This window comes from Vigna unguiculata, chromosome 11 (assembly GCF_037176805.1).
Source record: "Vigna unguiculata cultivar grain cowpea cultivar isolate G323 ecotype 2 chromosome 11, ASM3717680v1, whole genome shotgun sequence".
Taxonomy (NCBI): Eukaryota; Viridiplantae; Streptophyta; class Magnoliopsida; order Fabales; family Fabaceae; genus Vigna; species Vigna unguiculata.
This window is the reverse complement of record NC_140802.1, coordinates 35,485,025-35,500,348: the sequence shown is the minus strand read 5'-3', so window position 1 is coordinate 35,500,348 and position 15,324 is coordinate 35,485,025. Positions and strand designations below refer to the sequence as shown.

Here is a 15,324-nt window from a genome sequence, read left to right as displayed (position 1 = left end):
GTTGAAACACATATTTGCTTTCTTTTTTCTTCTTCTTCGACTTCATTGCATGTTCTTTCTTCTTCTTCGTAATTTCTTTTTGGCTGTTTATTTTTGTTGGCTAATCGTTGTTTCTTCTTCCTTTTCTTCTTCTTTCTTCTTCGTACCAACAGTAGTTTAAGTTTAAAATTTTTTTGTTCGTGTTTTTTATTTTTTTGTGATTGTTGTTGTTGAAGGTTTGCATAAGTTGTTTTCGTTGTAGTTTCTTTTTTGTTGTATTTTTATCATTTTTTGTTGTTGTTGTTGTTCTTTTTTTTTGTTCTTCTTCTTACTCGGTGCACAACTTTTATTTTCTTATAAAGCTCAAACATATAATTTTTCCTATGTTTAGGGCGTCGAAGAAAAGGTTGATATTTTTTATTTACAAACTGTTGAATATTATTTGTTGTTTTAGATGTTGTTATTTTGAGTGTTGTTCATGTGTTTTGTTATTTTGAAGTTGTATAGTTTTTTTTCCTGTAAAACATTTGACCTATTTTATTGTTATGTATTAGATGGCAAAAAAATTTGATATGATCAAGGATATTGATGGAAAAAGGGAGACTTTGAAACTTGTCCGAATTGTGGATCTGTGGTTTGTTGAGTCACGGGATTCCAAACGAAATATGGAGATGATTTTGACAGATCAAAAGGTAATGTATCATTGTATTGTCTATGTGCATTACATGTTTGAAATTGGAGAAAAATGTATATATTTGATGTTTATGCATGATTATGCTGGTCAGGGTGATGTTATCCCTGCTATGATTAAGAAGGAAGACATTAGTACGTGGGAAGACAAGCTAAAGGAGGGAGAAACTTATATAATGCATAACTTCAAAATTCTTAACAACAGAGCTCAATATAGAGTTTGCGACCACCCCTTTAAGCTATTGTTTATTGGAGCAACGTCTGTACGACGACAACCAATTGCCAGTATTCCTGCAAAAGTTTGGAAGTTCAAGAGTATAAAGGATGTCATTGATGGAAAGTATTCTGCAGATTTGTTGGTTGGTAAGTTTTTTATCCTTCATTCATATATGTTTGGTATTTTTTTGTTATGTTTACTTACTATTTTTTTTTTTCCATTTTAGATGTCATTGGTGTGGTGGATAATGTGGAGGAGAAACCAAGTTCCAAAAATGTGGTCTTTGACCTAAAGGACTTGAGGTACAATTGATTGTAATGTTATTATTTGTCATAGATTAAGTTTATTATTTCATTTTAATGCTCATTTGAAGTTGTTTTTTTTTTTCTATAATGCAGTGGTGCGTCAATCTGTTGCACTCTTTGGGATTCATATTGTATGCGATTGGTTAGTTATTGGAGGGAAAGTCGTGAAACACCTTATCCTGCTATTATTCTTACTCAGGCAAAGATAAAGGCTGCCTCAGGTTTCATTGTATTTCGAAATGTTTGTTATATTTATTAGTCTGCGTTATTTGGAAATTTATTTAAATTATTTTGTATAGGTCCATGGTCGGTGTCATTGTCTAATTGTTGGAATGGATCGAAGTTGATTTTGGGAGATGATATACCTGAACTGACTGAATTTAGGAAGGAATTTTCAAAGTAATAGTTTTATATTACGACTATCTTATTGTATAACTCTTTGTATTTGATAAAGTACTAACTACTGTTTATTATGTAGAACCTCTGCTCATGAAATTTTTGAGGAGGGAAGCTAATATAGTGGGTCTTCCCAGATTAGTCATGTTGATAAGTTTATGTATAAAACTGTTGTTAAAAGTGTTTCAGAGATCCTGACTGTCATTGAGGTAGTTTTGATTTTGTATACTTTTATAATCAATTTTTGTTATTATTAATCTTTCTTTTATTGTTGTAGGAGATTTCACGTGTTACTGTTGCACATACACTTAAATTTAACTTAGGAAATGATGGATGAAGTTACTTGGTTTGTAACTTGTCAACATCCAATTTCGTCCGGATAAAAAATAAAATTTTGACTTTGATAATAATTAAAAGAAAAAAACATTACAAAAAAAATCAACATTAATTTGGATGTACATATATACTCCTATTCTTTTATTTATTTATTTATTTTTACTTTTAATTTTAATTTTGTCTTGCTTTTTATTTATCTATTTTATTTTATTTTGTTTTATTTTATTTTATTTTATTTTTATGTTATTTTTATTTTTACTTTACTTTATCTTATTTTATTTTATTTTATTTTAATTTTAATTTCTATTTTTATTTTACTTTCACACCATTTTGTTTTTAGTCTCTTAAAAAATATATAAAATGTATAAAATAAAATAAAATGATTTGACTCGACTGTGTCATCCTTTCTGGTTCATGCAAAAATGTTATAACCATTTTCATACGTTATCATGTTCTCGAGGGTTCTTAGCACAAAAACAGAAATGTTGGATATCTGTGTATATTACTGTGGCAGCACCCATGACAGTCGTAGCAGGGTGGCTGGAAGCAGAGAACCATGGAGAAGGGGACACAACAACTTACGGGCACGAGAGGATGGTACCGTTTTCAAAATGCAGTTGATAACACACCATAATAAAGCAAAAAAAGAGGGAAAAAGGAGATTGAAAAGAAAAAGATGCACTGGAACGGGTTGGAAGCACTCAAGGCACTGGATTAGAGAGAATGCACAAGGAGAGACCTTGAGGAGATTGGCATTACAGAATGAAAAACACTCGAATGAGAGAACAAGTGGTCAGCCAAAGCAGGAAGGATAAGGGTGATATCGGGATGAGCAACTGCAAGAGGTAAGCACCCAATCTTGAATAAACGAGCGTTTGTGTTAGCATGATGTGTTCGTGTGTTGGGCTTGATATGCTGGTGTGCCCTCAATACAATTTGTGAATATGCATGAACGTTGGGTTTCATTTCTGAGTCAAATATATTGTGCTCCCTGTTGTTGTTGTTTGAATCTGGAAAACAAAATATGGTCCATCAAAACTGCTACTATCACCGTGCACTATCACCACTCTCGTACAATCATCGTGGCTATCATAATCCTCTTCATCCTCCATTCATCCAATCATCCAACCTGCACAAAATAATTAAAACCAAAGAAACACCATTCACAACAATCCTTAACCCCATATTGATTAAACTTTGATCCCCATTGATAGAACCATCATCTCCAATTTGCATTCAAAGGTCCAGATACACACACATCACCATTATTCTATCTGCTTCACCATTGTTCACAACCCACCACAGATTCATCATCGTCACGCTCCCTTCCATCTATTAGTCAACCTTTTACTCATCTTGATCATTCACCTGCGTAATAGTACGAAACAGAGACCTAAGGAAACACCCACATTCACGTCTTCAGTTCAACCTCAAACCCATTCACAAACCAGATTCCGTTAACATTTTCCAACACCCTCATCACTGTCACGCAATTCCCATCTTCCCGCATTGAACCTGAACCACTCTACCCGAACCACTCTCATCCTCGCTCACCTGCAGCTACCAAATTAGAACCCAACTTTTCACCATAAACCAACCATTCTCACACAGTACACCAAACACTCGCGTCTCAAAATCCAGTAACACATACCTCCAATCAGAAACAGAGAAACCACGGGAGGAAGGGAGCCGGCGGGTCGGAGCTTCGAGCGGAGAAAGGACTTCACGCCAACGATGCTGCAGTGATAGTCTTGATCGCAGTGATCTGAGCCGCGGCTCGGGGCTGACCGACGTTGTCAGTGGTGGCTACAACTCTCATGGTCTCGCGCGTTGGAGAAGAAGTGAAATCACGCACCCCTGTTCGTACTAGCGGCGTCGGCGATTCCCTCGACGGTGACGGCAGGACCGACAACGACCCTGAGGCGGCGGGTTGAATCAAAGCAGTGGAGATGGTGTTCGGGTGGACAGTAACGGGTGAGAGGGTCCTCGGTTGACTGAGAAAGGTATGGTCGTGAATGGAGGGTGGTGTTGTTGGTCCGAGCATATGGAGTAGAAAACCCTTCGTGAAGAAGGTGAATGCCCACGCGTGTTGGGTTCTCTGCACATGAAGGAGATCAACACATAGGCTGAACGTTTCTCCTCCGCGCACCCCTATTTTCAATCTCCGCACCTCCATTTGCTAGGTGGCCTGCTGTGTTTTTCTTCTTTGCGTAGCATCCTGTTTTACTGATCTTACTCCCCATGTTTTATTGTCATTTTTGGGCTTGCTTTCTTTCTTTACTTCCTGCACCTTTAACTCATTTCTCTCACCCTCCTTTGCTTTGGAAACTTCTTTGTGCACCTCCATAATTGTTGATCTCACACTTCATGTTTTTGTTGGTCTTATTTTGGGTCTGATTGTATTTGCTGTCTGCACCCCCAATTTTCACAATTTACACATTTCTTGTTTTTTTACTCTATTTTCAGCTTTTACTTGCTGCACCCCCACCTTTTAATAAACACACCTCATTTACTTGATGCACTTCACTAATTACTCATGTACCCCACCCCTGTGTTTTGTTTTCCACTTTCATCCTTCTTGATTAACTTGTTTCTTTTTATTTATTTACTCTTTTTTTTTTCTTTTCTTCATTTATTTTCGTTTTCTATTTTTTTATTATTTTATTATTTCTAAAGAAAACAAACATATTTGAAAATTATAAAAATTGCAAAAAAATAGAAAATCAAAAAATAAAAATGTTCTCTTTCATTTCATTGTGTCTGTCCGGTCGCTCGCACCGTGTGACACTTATTTTCTAAAAAAACACCAAAAATAGTTTTATTTCTCTTTTAGTGTCTGTCCGACCGCTCGCATCGTGTGACACATATTTTCAAGTAATTCAAAAATACCAAAAAAATATAAAATTTCAAAATATAAAAATATCAACGTTTTCAAACAAACAAGCTTCTTAAGAACTACGTGATCCTTGATTCTCCCATGTGAGATACGTAGGAGCAATGCTAGTCCTTGTCAGGTTCACCTCCAAAAAAATCAAATTATTTTCTCAATCGTTTTCCAAATCGTTTCTCCTTAAGAACTACGTGATCCTTGATTCTCCATTGTGAGATACGTAGGAACAAGGCCAGTCCTTGTCAGGTTCATCTCCAAAAAATCAAATCATTTTCTCAATTGTTTTCTAAATATCTTTTAAAGAACTACGTAACCCTGATTTCTCACTTTAAGTGAGAATACGTAGGACCAAGGTCAATCCTTGTCGGGCCTAAAAAATAAAAAAAAAAATTTGTTTCTTTTTAGCATTTTTTAGTCTTATTATTTTTGGGGAAAATTAACATTTTGAAAACCAGATCAACTCTGCATTTTTAATTAAAGGTACCGCCCTCGGGCGGGCGCGGTAGGGTGTTAACATCTTCCCTACGCGTAACCGACTCCCGGATTCAAAATCTGGTTTTTTGCAGACTTGTCTTATTTTCGTGGTTTTCCATAGTTTTCCAGAATAACTATGGTGGCGACTCCAAATCTCTCTTTAAACCCGTTTTCTTTATTTGGTTTGTCGTCCCGTCGCTGTTCTGGTTGCAACATAACTTATGCGCAAAAAGAACATATGAAATTGGTTCTTTTAAGTGTTTGAATTGTGATGGTTATAATGAGTATCCAAAAATGAGGTTTGTAATAGCTGTGTAATAAACTTATCTTACTAATTAGTAATAAATGCTTAGTAGATTACGTATGTTATAATCTTATTGATGATTCAATATATGTTTTCAGGTACAAGCTTGAAATTCAAGTGACCGATGGAAAAAAGGTTGTTAACTTCATGCTTTGGGACCAAGACTGCATCAATTTAATTGGTGTTTCTGTTGGTGATTTGCGAAAGAAAATGATCAAGGTTGTACAACTTTACTTTTCCATTAGTAATATAATAGTGTCATAATAATACTCATATTTCATTTCATCTTTGTTTCTCAAAATATATTAGGATGGTGAGGAAGATCCTAAGTGTTTTCCAGAGGATCTAGACGTTCTTTTGGGTTGTACTTTGGCTTTTAAGGTCAAGCCCCAAGGAAATAACCGACCTGCTTCAGTAATGAGAGTTTCAACTGATTGTGAAATTATAGGTCACATTAGTAGTATTCTTGGACAAACTCAGGTTGTAATTTTAATTGTTGTGTATTGATTATGTCATCTATTTTGAGATAGAACTAAACAGATCAAATTTTGCAGGTAATCAAAATTGTTGAAGCTAAGGAAAATTGTTCTGATGAATTAGAGCTTCATAAAGAGAAGTCCATAATGAGTATATTTGAAATTGGCTGCTTTTATTAATACCCATTTTAATGTATTGTATGTTTTAATGTATATTGAATAATGCAGGCAATTGAGGTTGGAAAACGTATGAGTGCCAGTGAGTCTGATGTACATACTCATACTGGGAGTTCTTTAGTAAGTATTTTAAAGTCGGTCTGATTTGTGGTCTGGTCAAAATTTATAATTTTGAATGTTAAATTTTTCAGGCAATGGAACTTGCTGAATGTGGTGATAATGCAACATGCAACTTATCTGCTAATACTGATAGTTCATTAGTAAGTACATAAGTAGATACAATTACCGTCATAATTTTACTGTACAGTTTAAAGATGTAATAAAGATGTAATACAATTTAAAGATGTAATTTTACTGAACATATGATTCAATGCCGATGTGCCTTTCTAGGACTGCTGATCTTGATCCAAATATTGTTTTATGTGTCACGCCCAGAAAAGATGTTTGTACTACCAGTAACAATGAAGACATAAAGTATATTCCATCAAATTTCATGGAATTTGATCTTTTGGAGGACATGCCATTAGCCCAATTGTCAGCTACAAAAACAATGAAGACTATCAAGAAGGAGAAATGATATTTAATTTATGAAAGCTATGGAAATTATTGTAATAAATGTTGCTTAAAACTTTATGTTCGTTTTGTTAGAAATGTTTTGGCTCCTTCAAAGGCTACATTCGTTAATCCTATTTTGATAAATTGCACTGGTGAACCTTCTTTTGTATTTTAAATAGTTTTGGTTGTGATTACCTAGAAAAAAGTTTGTGCACTTTTTTTATGTTGTGATCTTTAAATGTTTAATTCATTGATATATTTAGAGATCGTATTTAGCAATTCATAAATCATAGTGACTTTATATCTTAACATCTATAAAGTCAACACTAACCTGTATTATAAAAAAAATTGTAACCTTCCATACGTTAATGTTTTTATTGTCAGAATTGAACATGTTATCAATTGTTTTTAAAGTAGACTACCATCAGACCGTGTTATGAATATTTTTTAAAGTATACTACCGTGATACCTGTTCATACATGATCATTAAGATGTATATTAATTTGAACTTTTGTTACATTCCAACCTATGCATTCAGTTTTACATTTGGATATGTTCTTAATAACATCTTATCTGGATTGATTAGACATGCATTTAATAAAGATACGTAAAAGTTTATGGAGCAGTACGATATCATAATTCATTAAAGCAATGATCAGACCGGCATTTAATAAAGCCAAAAACGTCCAATACTTAAAGTTAATGGTACGATATTATAATGCATTAAACCAATGAATTTGATGATTGTTTCCTGCACTACAAGCAATGTCTAAGAACAATCTGCATGTACAATGTCATATATAATATAATGAAATGCAAATGTATAAAGCTGGCAGATTAGACACATTAAGGTGAAAAGACTTGCATTTAATAACCCCAAATCATGCTTCCCATTGACATGACTTTATAGTGGTGTTAATTTTGGCGGTAAAAATTTCACGATTCATCTATCCTGTAACATGCAACTGCCAAAATATGTAGATAGCCTTATGTAAACACAACCTTTAATGGATAAATAGATGAGAATTTCGTAAATTAAATATGTTCTAAATGGTTGAAGCACAATGTACTATTGTTATTCATTAATTGGAGTTGTAACATTTTTCTGTTGACAAAGCAGGATTATGAACTATATCTGTAATGTTTCGAAAATTTCGTGTAGAAGTTTTTTATATCATCTTCATATATAACCTTTATATAATATGCAAATGTTGTTGTTTCTAAAATAATTGTCAATGTGTGTGCTGTTTAATGTAGAATGATGGCCGATGAAAATAGAATCTGCAGTTCAAGTGCAAGAATAAAAAGAAAACTGATAATGCAGGAGAAGAGGATGAAGGCTACATGCAAAAATCAGAAGCGCGTTGAAAACAAAACACGAGATCGTACACCATTAGCTGATGTAACAACTTATTTTGTTAATCAAGATACATTGCATATGGAATCACAACTTCAATCTTCTGATGTTAGATTCAGGAATGTTGAAAGAAATGTTACAACAACACGAAAAAAGTCGCAAAGTTTGCTTGAGAAGTTTGAAAACACTGTGAATAATGTGACTAACATAAGTCATTCCAATATACCAACTCAATCATTTGTATTGGAAGATGTTGATGAACTACAATCAGATTCAGATAAGTCTGAATCACTTGGTGAAGCAATAGAAGGTAATTTTATTTTGGTAATGAAATTAATAATCATTTCATTTACCAAAAAATTACTTAGTTTTACCATTATTACTGATATGTTCATCATTATTTATTAAGCAGTCATTGATGAAGTACATGATATGAACCATCGAAGCACGGATGCTAATGCAAGATAAGTAATCTAAAAAGTTTTTCATAAACATAATTGTTATCATATATCGGAAGTTGAACTAATAATTATATTCATTTGCAAATTGTATGCAGATATAGGAGATCCGATGTATGTTTGTCAGCATTGCAATGCATATATGTGGTATCAAGAATGCATTGGCAAATCTCATCATATGATTAATCCGAACTTTCAGCTGTGTTGCTCAAATGGAAAAGTTGAATTGCCAATGTTGAAAAAACCCCCTGATGAGCTAAGTCAACTTTTATTTCAATCAGATTCAAAACAGAGCAGAAGTTATCAAAAGAATATTAGAACATACAACATGATGTTTGCATTCACATCACCTGGAGCAAAAATTGACAATAAATACAACAATGGAGGTGGTCCACCAAATTTGAGAATCCAAGGACAATCATGTCACAAAATTGGTAGTCTTCTTCCACCAATTGGACAACAGCCAAAGTGTGCTCAACTATATATTTATGATATTGAAAATGAGATACACAACATAATTCAATCTCTGAGGTACAATACATTCGTCTTAATAGTTGTTATTATACTATGTTGCATGTTTATATTGATATGAAATTCAATGTAGGAACAACAATGATATTGATGCTGAAATTGTTAGAACACTAACAAATATGCTAGATAAGTACAATGTGCACGCTAAATCTTTTCAAATGGCAAGGGACAAATATGCGGAGCAACAATATTATGATCTTAAATTAAAACTTATTGCTGATAGGCAGAATGATGGACGTATATACAATATCCCCACCGTTTCAGAGTTTGCTGCATTAATAGTAGGAGATGTTGATACTGCTTCTCCTAGGGATATTATTATGAAAAGCAGAAAAGGAAAATTACAAAGAATAAACGAGTTGCACACAAGCTACTTGGGATATCAGTATCCTCTACTGTTTCCCTATGGTGAAGATGAATATAGGCATGATATTAGTCATCGTGATTCTTTGGTACTCAAACGTAATCGCTTAACGATTAGGGAATGGTTTTGTTTCAGAATTCAAACCCGACAATGTGAGCTAATGACCATTCTTAGATCAAGAAGATTATTCAAACAATTTGTTGTAGATGGATATACAATGATTGAGTCTGAAAGGCTATCATTCATCAGAAACAATCAGTCGAAGCTCAAGGTTGACAAATACAGTAACCTCTGTCAACAAAGTAATGATAGCTACACAGAAGCTTCACAGAAAGGAAAACATTTTGTGCTTCCATCTAGCTTTGTTGGTGGTAGGAGATTTATGGATCAATTATATTTTGATGGCATGACAATATGTTGTCATGTAGGATTCCCCGATCTTTTTGTAACTTTTACGTGCAATCCAAAATGGCCCGAGATTTCCAGAATATTGAACCCTTTAAAATTAACTCCTTCAGACAGGCCAGATATCATTGTAAGAGTTTTCAGAATCAAATTTGACCAACTATTATCAGATTTAACAAAGAAGAACATATTGGGAAGGGTCATAACATGTGTGTATATTTCATATACTTAATTATTTACTTATTTCATTTAATTGATTATTCTAATCATGTAACTGATTTGTGATTGCAGACATGTATAATATTGAATTCCAGAAACGTGGTTTGCCACATGCTCATTTGTTGTTATTTTTGCATACATCAAGCAAGTATCCGACAACCATGGATATTGACAAGGTAATCTTAGCTGAAATACCATGTGCCAAAGAAGATGCAAAATTGTATAACTGTGTAAAAGAACATATGATTCATGACCCATTTGGAATCTCTAGGACATCATCTCCATGCATGAAAAATGGATCGTGTTCTCGATTTTATCCAAAGAAATTTCAAGATACTACAAAAATTTCAGAAGATAGTTTTCCTCATTATCGTCGAAGAAACAATGGTCTTAGCATTGTGAAGAATGATATTGCACTAGATAACCGATTTGTGGTTCCTTACAATCCTACCATATTACTCAAATATCAGGCTCATGTCAATGTAGAATGGTGTAACCGATCTAATTCAATCAAGTACTTATTTCAGTACATCAATAAGGGCTATGATAGAATTATTGTTGCCATTGTTTCTAATCAGAAGCCAGGTTTTTCAACTGATCTTCCAAGTGATGAAATCAAACAATATATTGATTGCAAATATATTTCCAGCTGTTGAACGATTATTTTTTCATCTACCTGGCGAGCAATTAGTGTACTTCAAGGATGATGATGACATTGATGAAATCATAGCAAAACCGACAGTTAGGGAGTCCATGTTCACAAGTTGGATGAAGTGCAATAAGAAATATTCAGATGCATGGGAATTAACATATCCACAATTTGTTACTAAGTATGTATATAATAAGAATCAAAGTTGTTGGAAACCAAGGAAAAAAGGAAATACCATTGGAAGACTTATTTGGGTTCTCCCAACAACTGGTGAACTTTTCTACCTAAGGAGGATGCTAACAATTGTTAAAGGTCCAATATCCTACATAGATCTGTGAACTGTTGAAAACATAACTTATCCTACATTTAGAGAAGCATGTGAAGCTTCTGGATTTTTGGCAGATGATACAGAATATGTCGAAGCTATCAAGGAAGCCAAAGAATGGGGATCTGGAAACTTCTTGAGGAGATTATTCGTAACTGTCCTCATGTCAAATAGTATCAACAAACCTGAGGATGTTTGGAAGAAAACATGGGAATGACTTTCTGATGGAATTCTATATAATGAAAGAATTATTGCAAGAAATCCAGGTGAAATTGTTTTTAACAATATTAATCTTAAGTTTGGATATGAAAGTATGTTAACTTAAGTTATTTGTTGCAGGCCTCAACCTGAATATGAAATTGTTGCAAAATTTGACTTTGATTGAAATTGAGAAGCTTTTACAGAATAATAGAAGAACATTAAAGGAATTTCCCTCCATGCCTTATCCTAATGATTTTGTAGTAAATTACTATGGCAACCGATTAGTGTATGCTGAACTTGATTACAACAAGGATGATGAACTGCATATCTTTCAATCAAATTTTAGAAGTATGACAGGTTAGTCATTTCTTCTAAACATTTTTGCAATACAAGTCATTGCAATATATCTAAATTATTATTGATATGCAGATGAACAAAGACATATTTTCCAAAAGATTATAAATGCGGTGCATGATGAAAAAAGGGGCATGTTCTTTTTATATGGATATGGAGGAACTGGAAAAACATTTATGTGGAACACATTATCTTCCGCTCTTCGTTCTGAAGCAAAAATTGTTCTAACAATTGCATCAAGTGGTATAACTTCTTTGTTATTGCCTGGAGGTAGAACAACTCATTCAAAATTTAAGATTCCAGTTCCAACACTTGAACACTCTGTCTGCAACATTACAAAAGGTAGTGAACTATCAGATTTGATGAAATTGGCCAACCTCATAATTTGGGATGAAGCACCAATGGCACACAAGTTTTGTTTTGAAGCACTGGATCGAACTTTAAAAGATATCATGAGAGAACACAACAAATCTGATTTTGTTTTTGGTGGCAAAGTAATAGTATTTGGAGGGGATTTTAGACAAATTCTTCCTGTTATTCCTCGAGGAAGCAGATATGATTTTGTTCATGAAACTACCAACTCATCCTATCTTTGGGAGCACTGCCAGATCCTAAACTTGACTAAAAACATGCGACTGTTACAACAGGGATTGCACAGCTCTACTATTGCTGAAATTGAAGAGTTTTCTTCCTGGATAATCAAAATTGGTGATGGTTCACTGAATGAACCCAATGATGGCTTAGTAGATATAGAAATCCCTCTAGAATTTCTAATCAAGAACTACAAAGACCCTATCCAAGCTATAATCAGTAGCACTTATCCACAACTACACGAAAAATTCAATGATGAGATGTTTCTGATATTAAGAGCTATTCTAGCCAGTCGAATTGAAACAATAGATGAAATCAATAAATCTGTTCTGGATTCTATTCCAGGTGATGCTTAACTCATACTTACCATTTTTTTCATACATTTGTAATATTTTAAAAGTCTAACAACTGTTATTCATCTAATTTAGGTGAAGTCAAAGAATACCTCGGCGCAAACTGCATTGATACTTCTGACACCATGAATGTTGATGTATATGACGGTATTACACCAGAATTTTTAAATTCATTGAGAACATTAGGATTACCAAACCATAGTATAAGACTCAAAGTTGGGACACCAATAATGCTTTTGAGAAATTTGGATCAATCTGAAGGTATTTGTAATGGAAGTAGATTAATAGTCACCAGACTAGCAAAGCATGTAATTAGTGCAAAAATTATAACTGGCAAAAACAAAGGAACAGAAGTTTACATTCCGCGTATGTCCATATCCCCATCTCAGTCACCGTGGCCATTCAAGATGATTAGAAGACAATTCCCGATCATGTTATCCTATGCTATGACCTAAACAAATCTTAAGGTCAATCTTTAGATTGTGTTGGATTGTATCTACCTACATTTAGTCATGGTCAGTTATATGTTGCATCTTCTAGAGTTAAAAGCAAGTCAGGATTAAAGATTTTAATCCATGACACCGAGAATAATCCTTTCACTGCTACCACAAATGTAGTTTTCAAAGAAGTTTTCAACAATGTGTAATGAACGATAACATACCTGTTCATGTATTTTGTTAAGAATGCATATCTGCAATAGTTACAAAAGTAAGAATGCTTAATTGATGTGCATAAATATGATGTTCTGGCGTAATGTATTAATTTTTTGTAACAATGCCTTGCAGTAATAAATGAAGATCTGGTACTTTGATGTTATCCCTTCCATTTATCATGTCTGAAATGACAATTACATTATCGTAAAAATCCTATTGGGCATAATGCATTAAATAGGCAAACTACCATACACCAACAACAAAACAAGAAGTAATTATATGCATACATTCAACCAACTGATGTTAGTACTTATTATGGACACCATCCTAATTCTTCGGTACCCTTGGCACAATATTTTCGAATAACTCCTGATGTAGGTTCATATAGCAATTGCTTATATAGAGTATTACTTTCCAGCCATATAATTAGCCCAATTAATATTGAATCTCTTTACTTGACACACCACCGTAAATATGTAGTTGACCTCCCACAATTGTCAGTTTAATAATGTTTTAAACCCGAAGAAGACTTTGCAAACTCATATGAGCAGCCCAAGTAATACAAAATATTTAACTAAACAGACTACCATAATTATCAAACGCGCCTCCTACATGTCTGATATTATTAATGAAATAAGCTGATACAAATGATGATCTGTGTTCATTTATTAACAAGTTTTCTTAATTATAACTATCCATACTATATTAAACCCAACAAATTATGAACATTACAATTATTTATAAAATTGACTTTTTAAAGATAAATATAACTAATATTATTATATAGAAGTTATTTTGTTTCTTATATTAATGTAATATTATAGTAAATTTAATTGTAGAAAACGAATGGTTAATTTATTATAAATAATAACAATAATAAATGAATTGAATTCTTCTTAGTTAATATTATTCCAAATTGGAAAACTTATATTATTTTTAACTTGGAACCATTTTTACCGAATAACAGTTATATAGATAAACAATATTATTTATGATTTATGAAACCGTATTAACAATAACTATAATAAGCTTTAATTATAGTTTTACTAATTATAAAATAATTTAATATTTGGTAATAATAGTTTTTATTTATTGAAAGTTTTCGCTAATATCAAATTTTTATTTATTCAAATTTTTAACTTAATCAAATAATGTAGATAACAAAAATTCAAATTTGTATAGTAATCACAAGACACATGTACATATTTATGAATTAGTAGACATAGTCAATATAATAAATAAATAAGCAGTTCTATATAAACATTTATATCAACATTCCAAAACATATTAATGTTGATATACAAAATATCTAACATCTGCAATTCATAAAAACGAAATTGAAACAAAATGTTCATAGGTCCTACGTAAAGTTGCAGAGACAAAATATTCAAAACATTACAATAAGCTAATTCTTCAATATATGGATGACGCTCTTTTCTTCATTCTCTACAACAAATCTTATGCGATCACCGACAACCAATCCATTTTCTTTGCAGAATTTCTTCCAACCATAGGTCAAATAACGCTTATAAGAACTTCTGCCCGTCCAACGAATTTTGCAATTCCAGAATTGAGATTGACCATTTGTCAGCATGTAGCTTTTGCGTCCCTTGATCAAGCATTCTTTTGCAAATTTGGAATCTAGATACTACATTCAAACAAAACGTGTTAAGCCATCATAAATATGAACAAAATTATAAAAACAGGACTATACATATAAATCTTACCAAAGAAGATGCTTTAACACCATAATTGCTTAATACTTTCTCAAAATCAGGAACAACAACTAGAACTTGGGTGTTTGAAGCATTGGACGAATCTCTGTTATAATCCATTTCTATTCCTTCGACCGAGAAGATCCTATGAAGAAATATATTGTTTCCTACATAGTTTAAATGTAGGTAACACGAACCAGTCAACCCATAATATGGAATGTACCTACTAAAACCAAACAGAACCATCCTCAAAGACTCATCTGTATCGACATATATTTCAAACATCTTCGATAGAGGATCATACAACTTGACCGCATAATTAAACGCAAGTTTATCCTGACAGAATATTT

At 33.0% G+C, this 15,324-nt stretch overlaps 2 protein-coding genes and 1 long non-coding RNA gene across 3 annotated transcripts; 2 read left to right on the top strand and 1 right to left on the bottom strand.

The window, feature by feature from the left end:
- The first annotated feature begins 533 nt into the window (after positions 1-533).
- On the top strand, positions 534-1,594 carry LOC114175379 (replication protein A 70 kDa DNA-binding subunit C-like). Its single transcript, XM_085669374.1, has 5 exons — positions 534-671; positions 765-1,032; positions 1,113-1,188; positions 1,285-1,412; positions 1,491-1,594. Exons 1-5 carry the CDS (start codon positions 534-536, stop codon positions 1,592-1,594), a joined length of 714 nt encoding a protein of 237 aa, XP_085525500.1.
- Positions 1,595-2,406: 812 nt separating this feature from the next.
- Positions 2,407-4,061, bottom strand: LOC146881850 (uncharacterized). Its single transcript, XR_014986397.1, has 2 exons — positions 3,575-4,061; positions 2,407-3,477 (listed from the first exon to the last, which is right to left on the bottom strand). It is a non-coding gene; the product is annotated as an uncharacterized LOC146881850 (long non-coding RNA).
- A 4,056-nt stretch (positions 4,062-8,117) lies between these two features.
- LOC114165473 (uncharacterized) lies at positions 8,118-13,252 on the top strand. Its single transcript, XM_085669373.1, has 10 exons — positions 8,118-8,466; positions 8,713-9,145; positions 9,219-10,123; positions 10,206-10,718; positions 10,825-10,963; positions 11,153-11,280; positions 11,447-11,665; positions 11,738-12,598; positions 12,682-12,972; positions 13,074-13,252. Exons 1-10 carry the CDS (start codon positions 8,118-8,120, stop codon positions 13,250-13,252), a joined length of 4,017 nt encoding a protein of 1,338 aa, XP_085525499.1.
- The last annotated feature ends 2,072 nt before the right edge of the window (positions 13,253-15,324 follow it).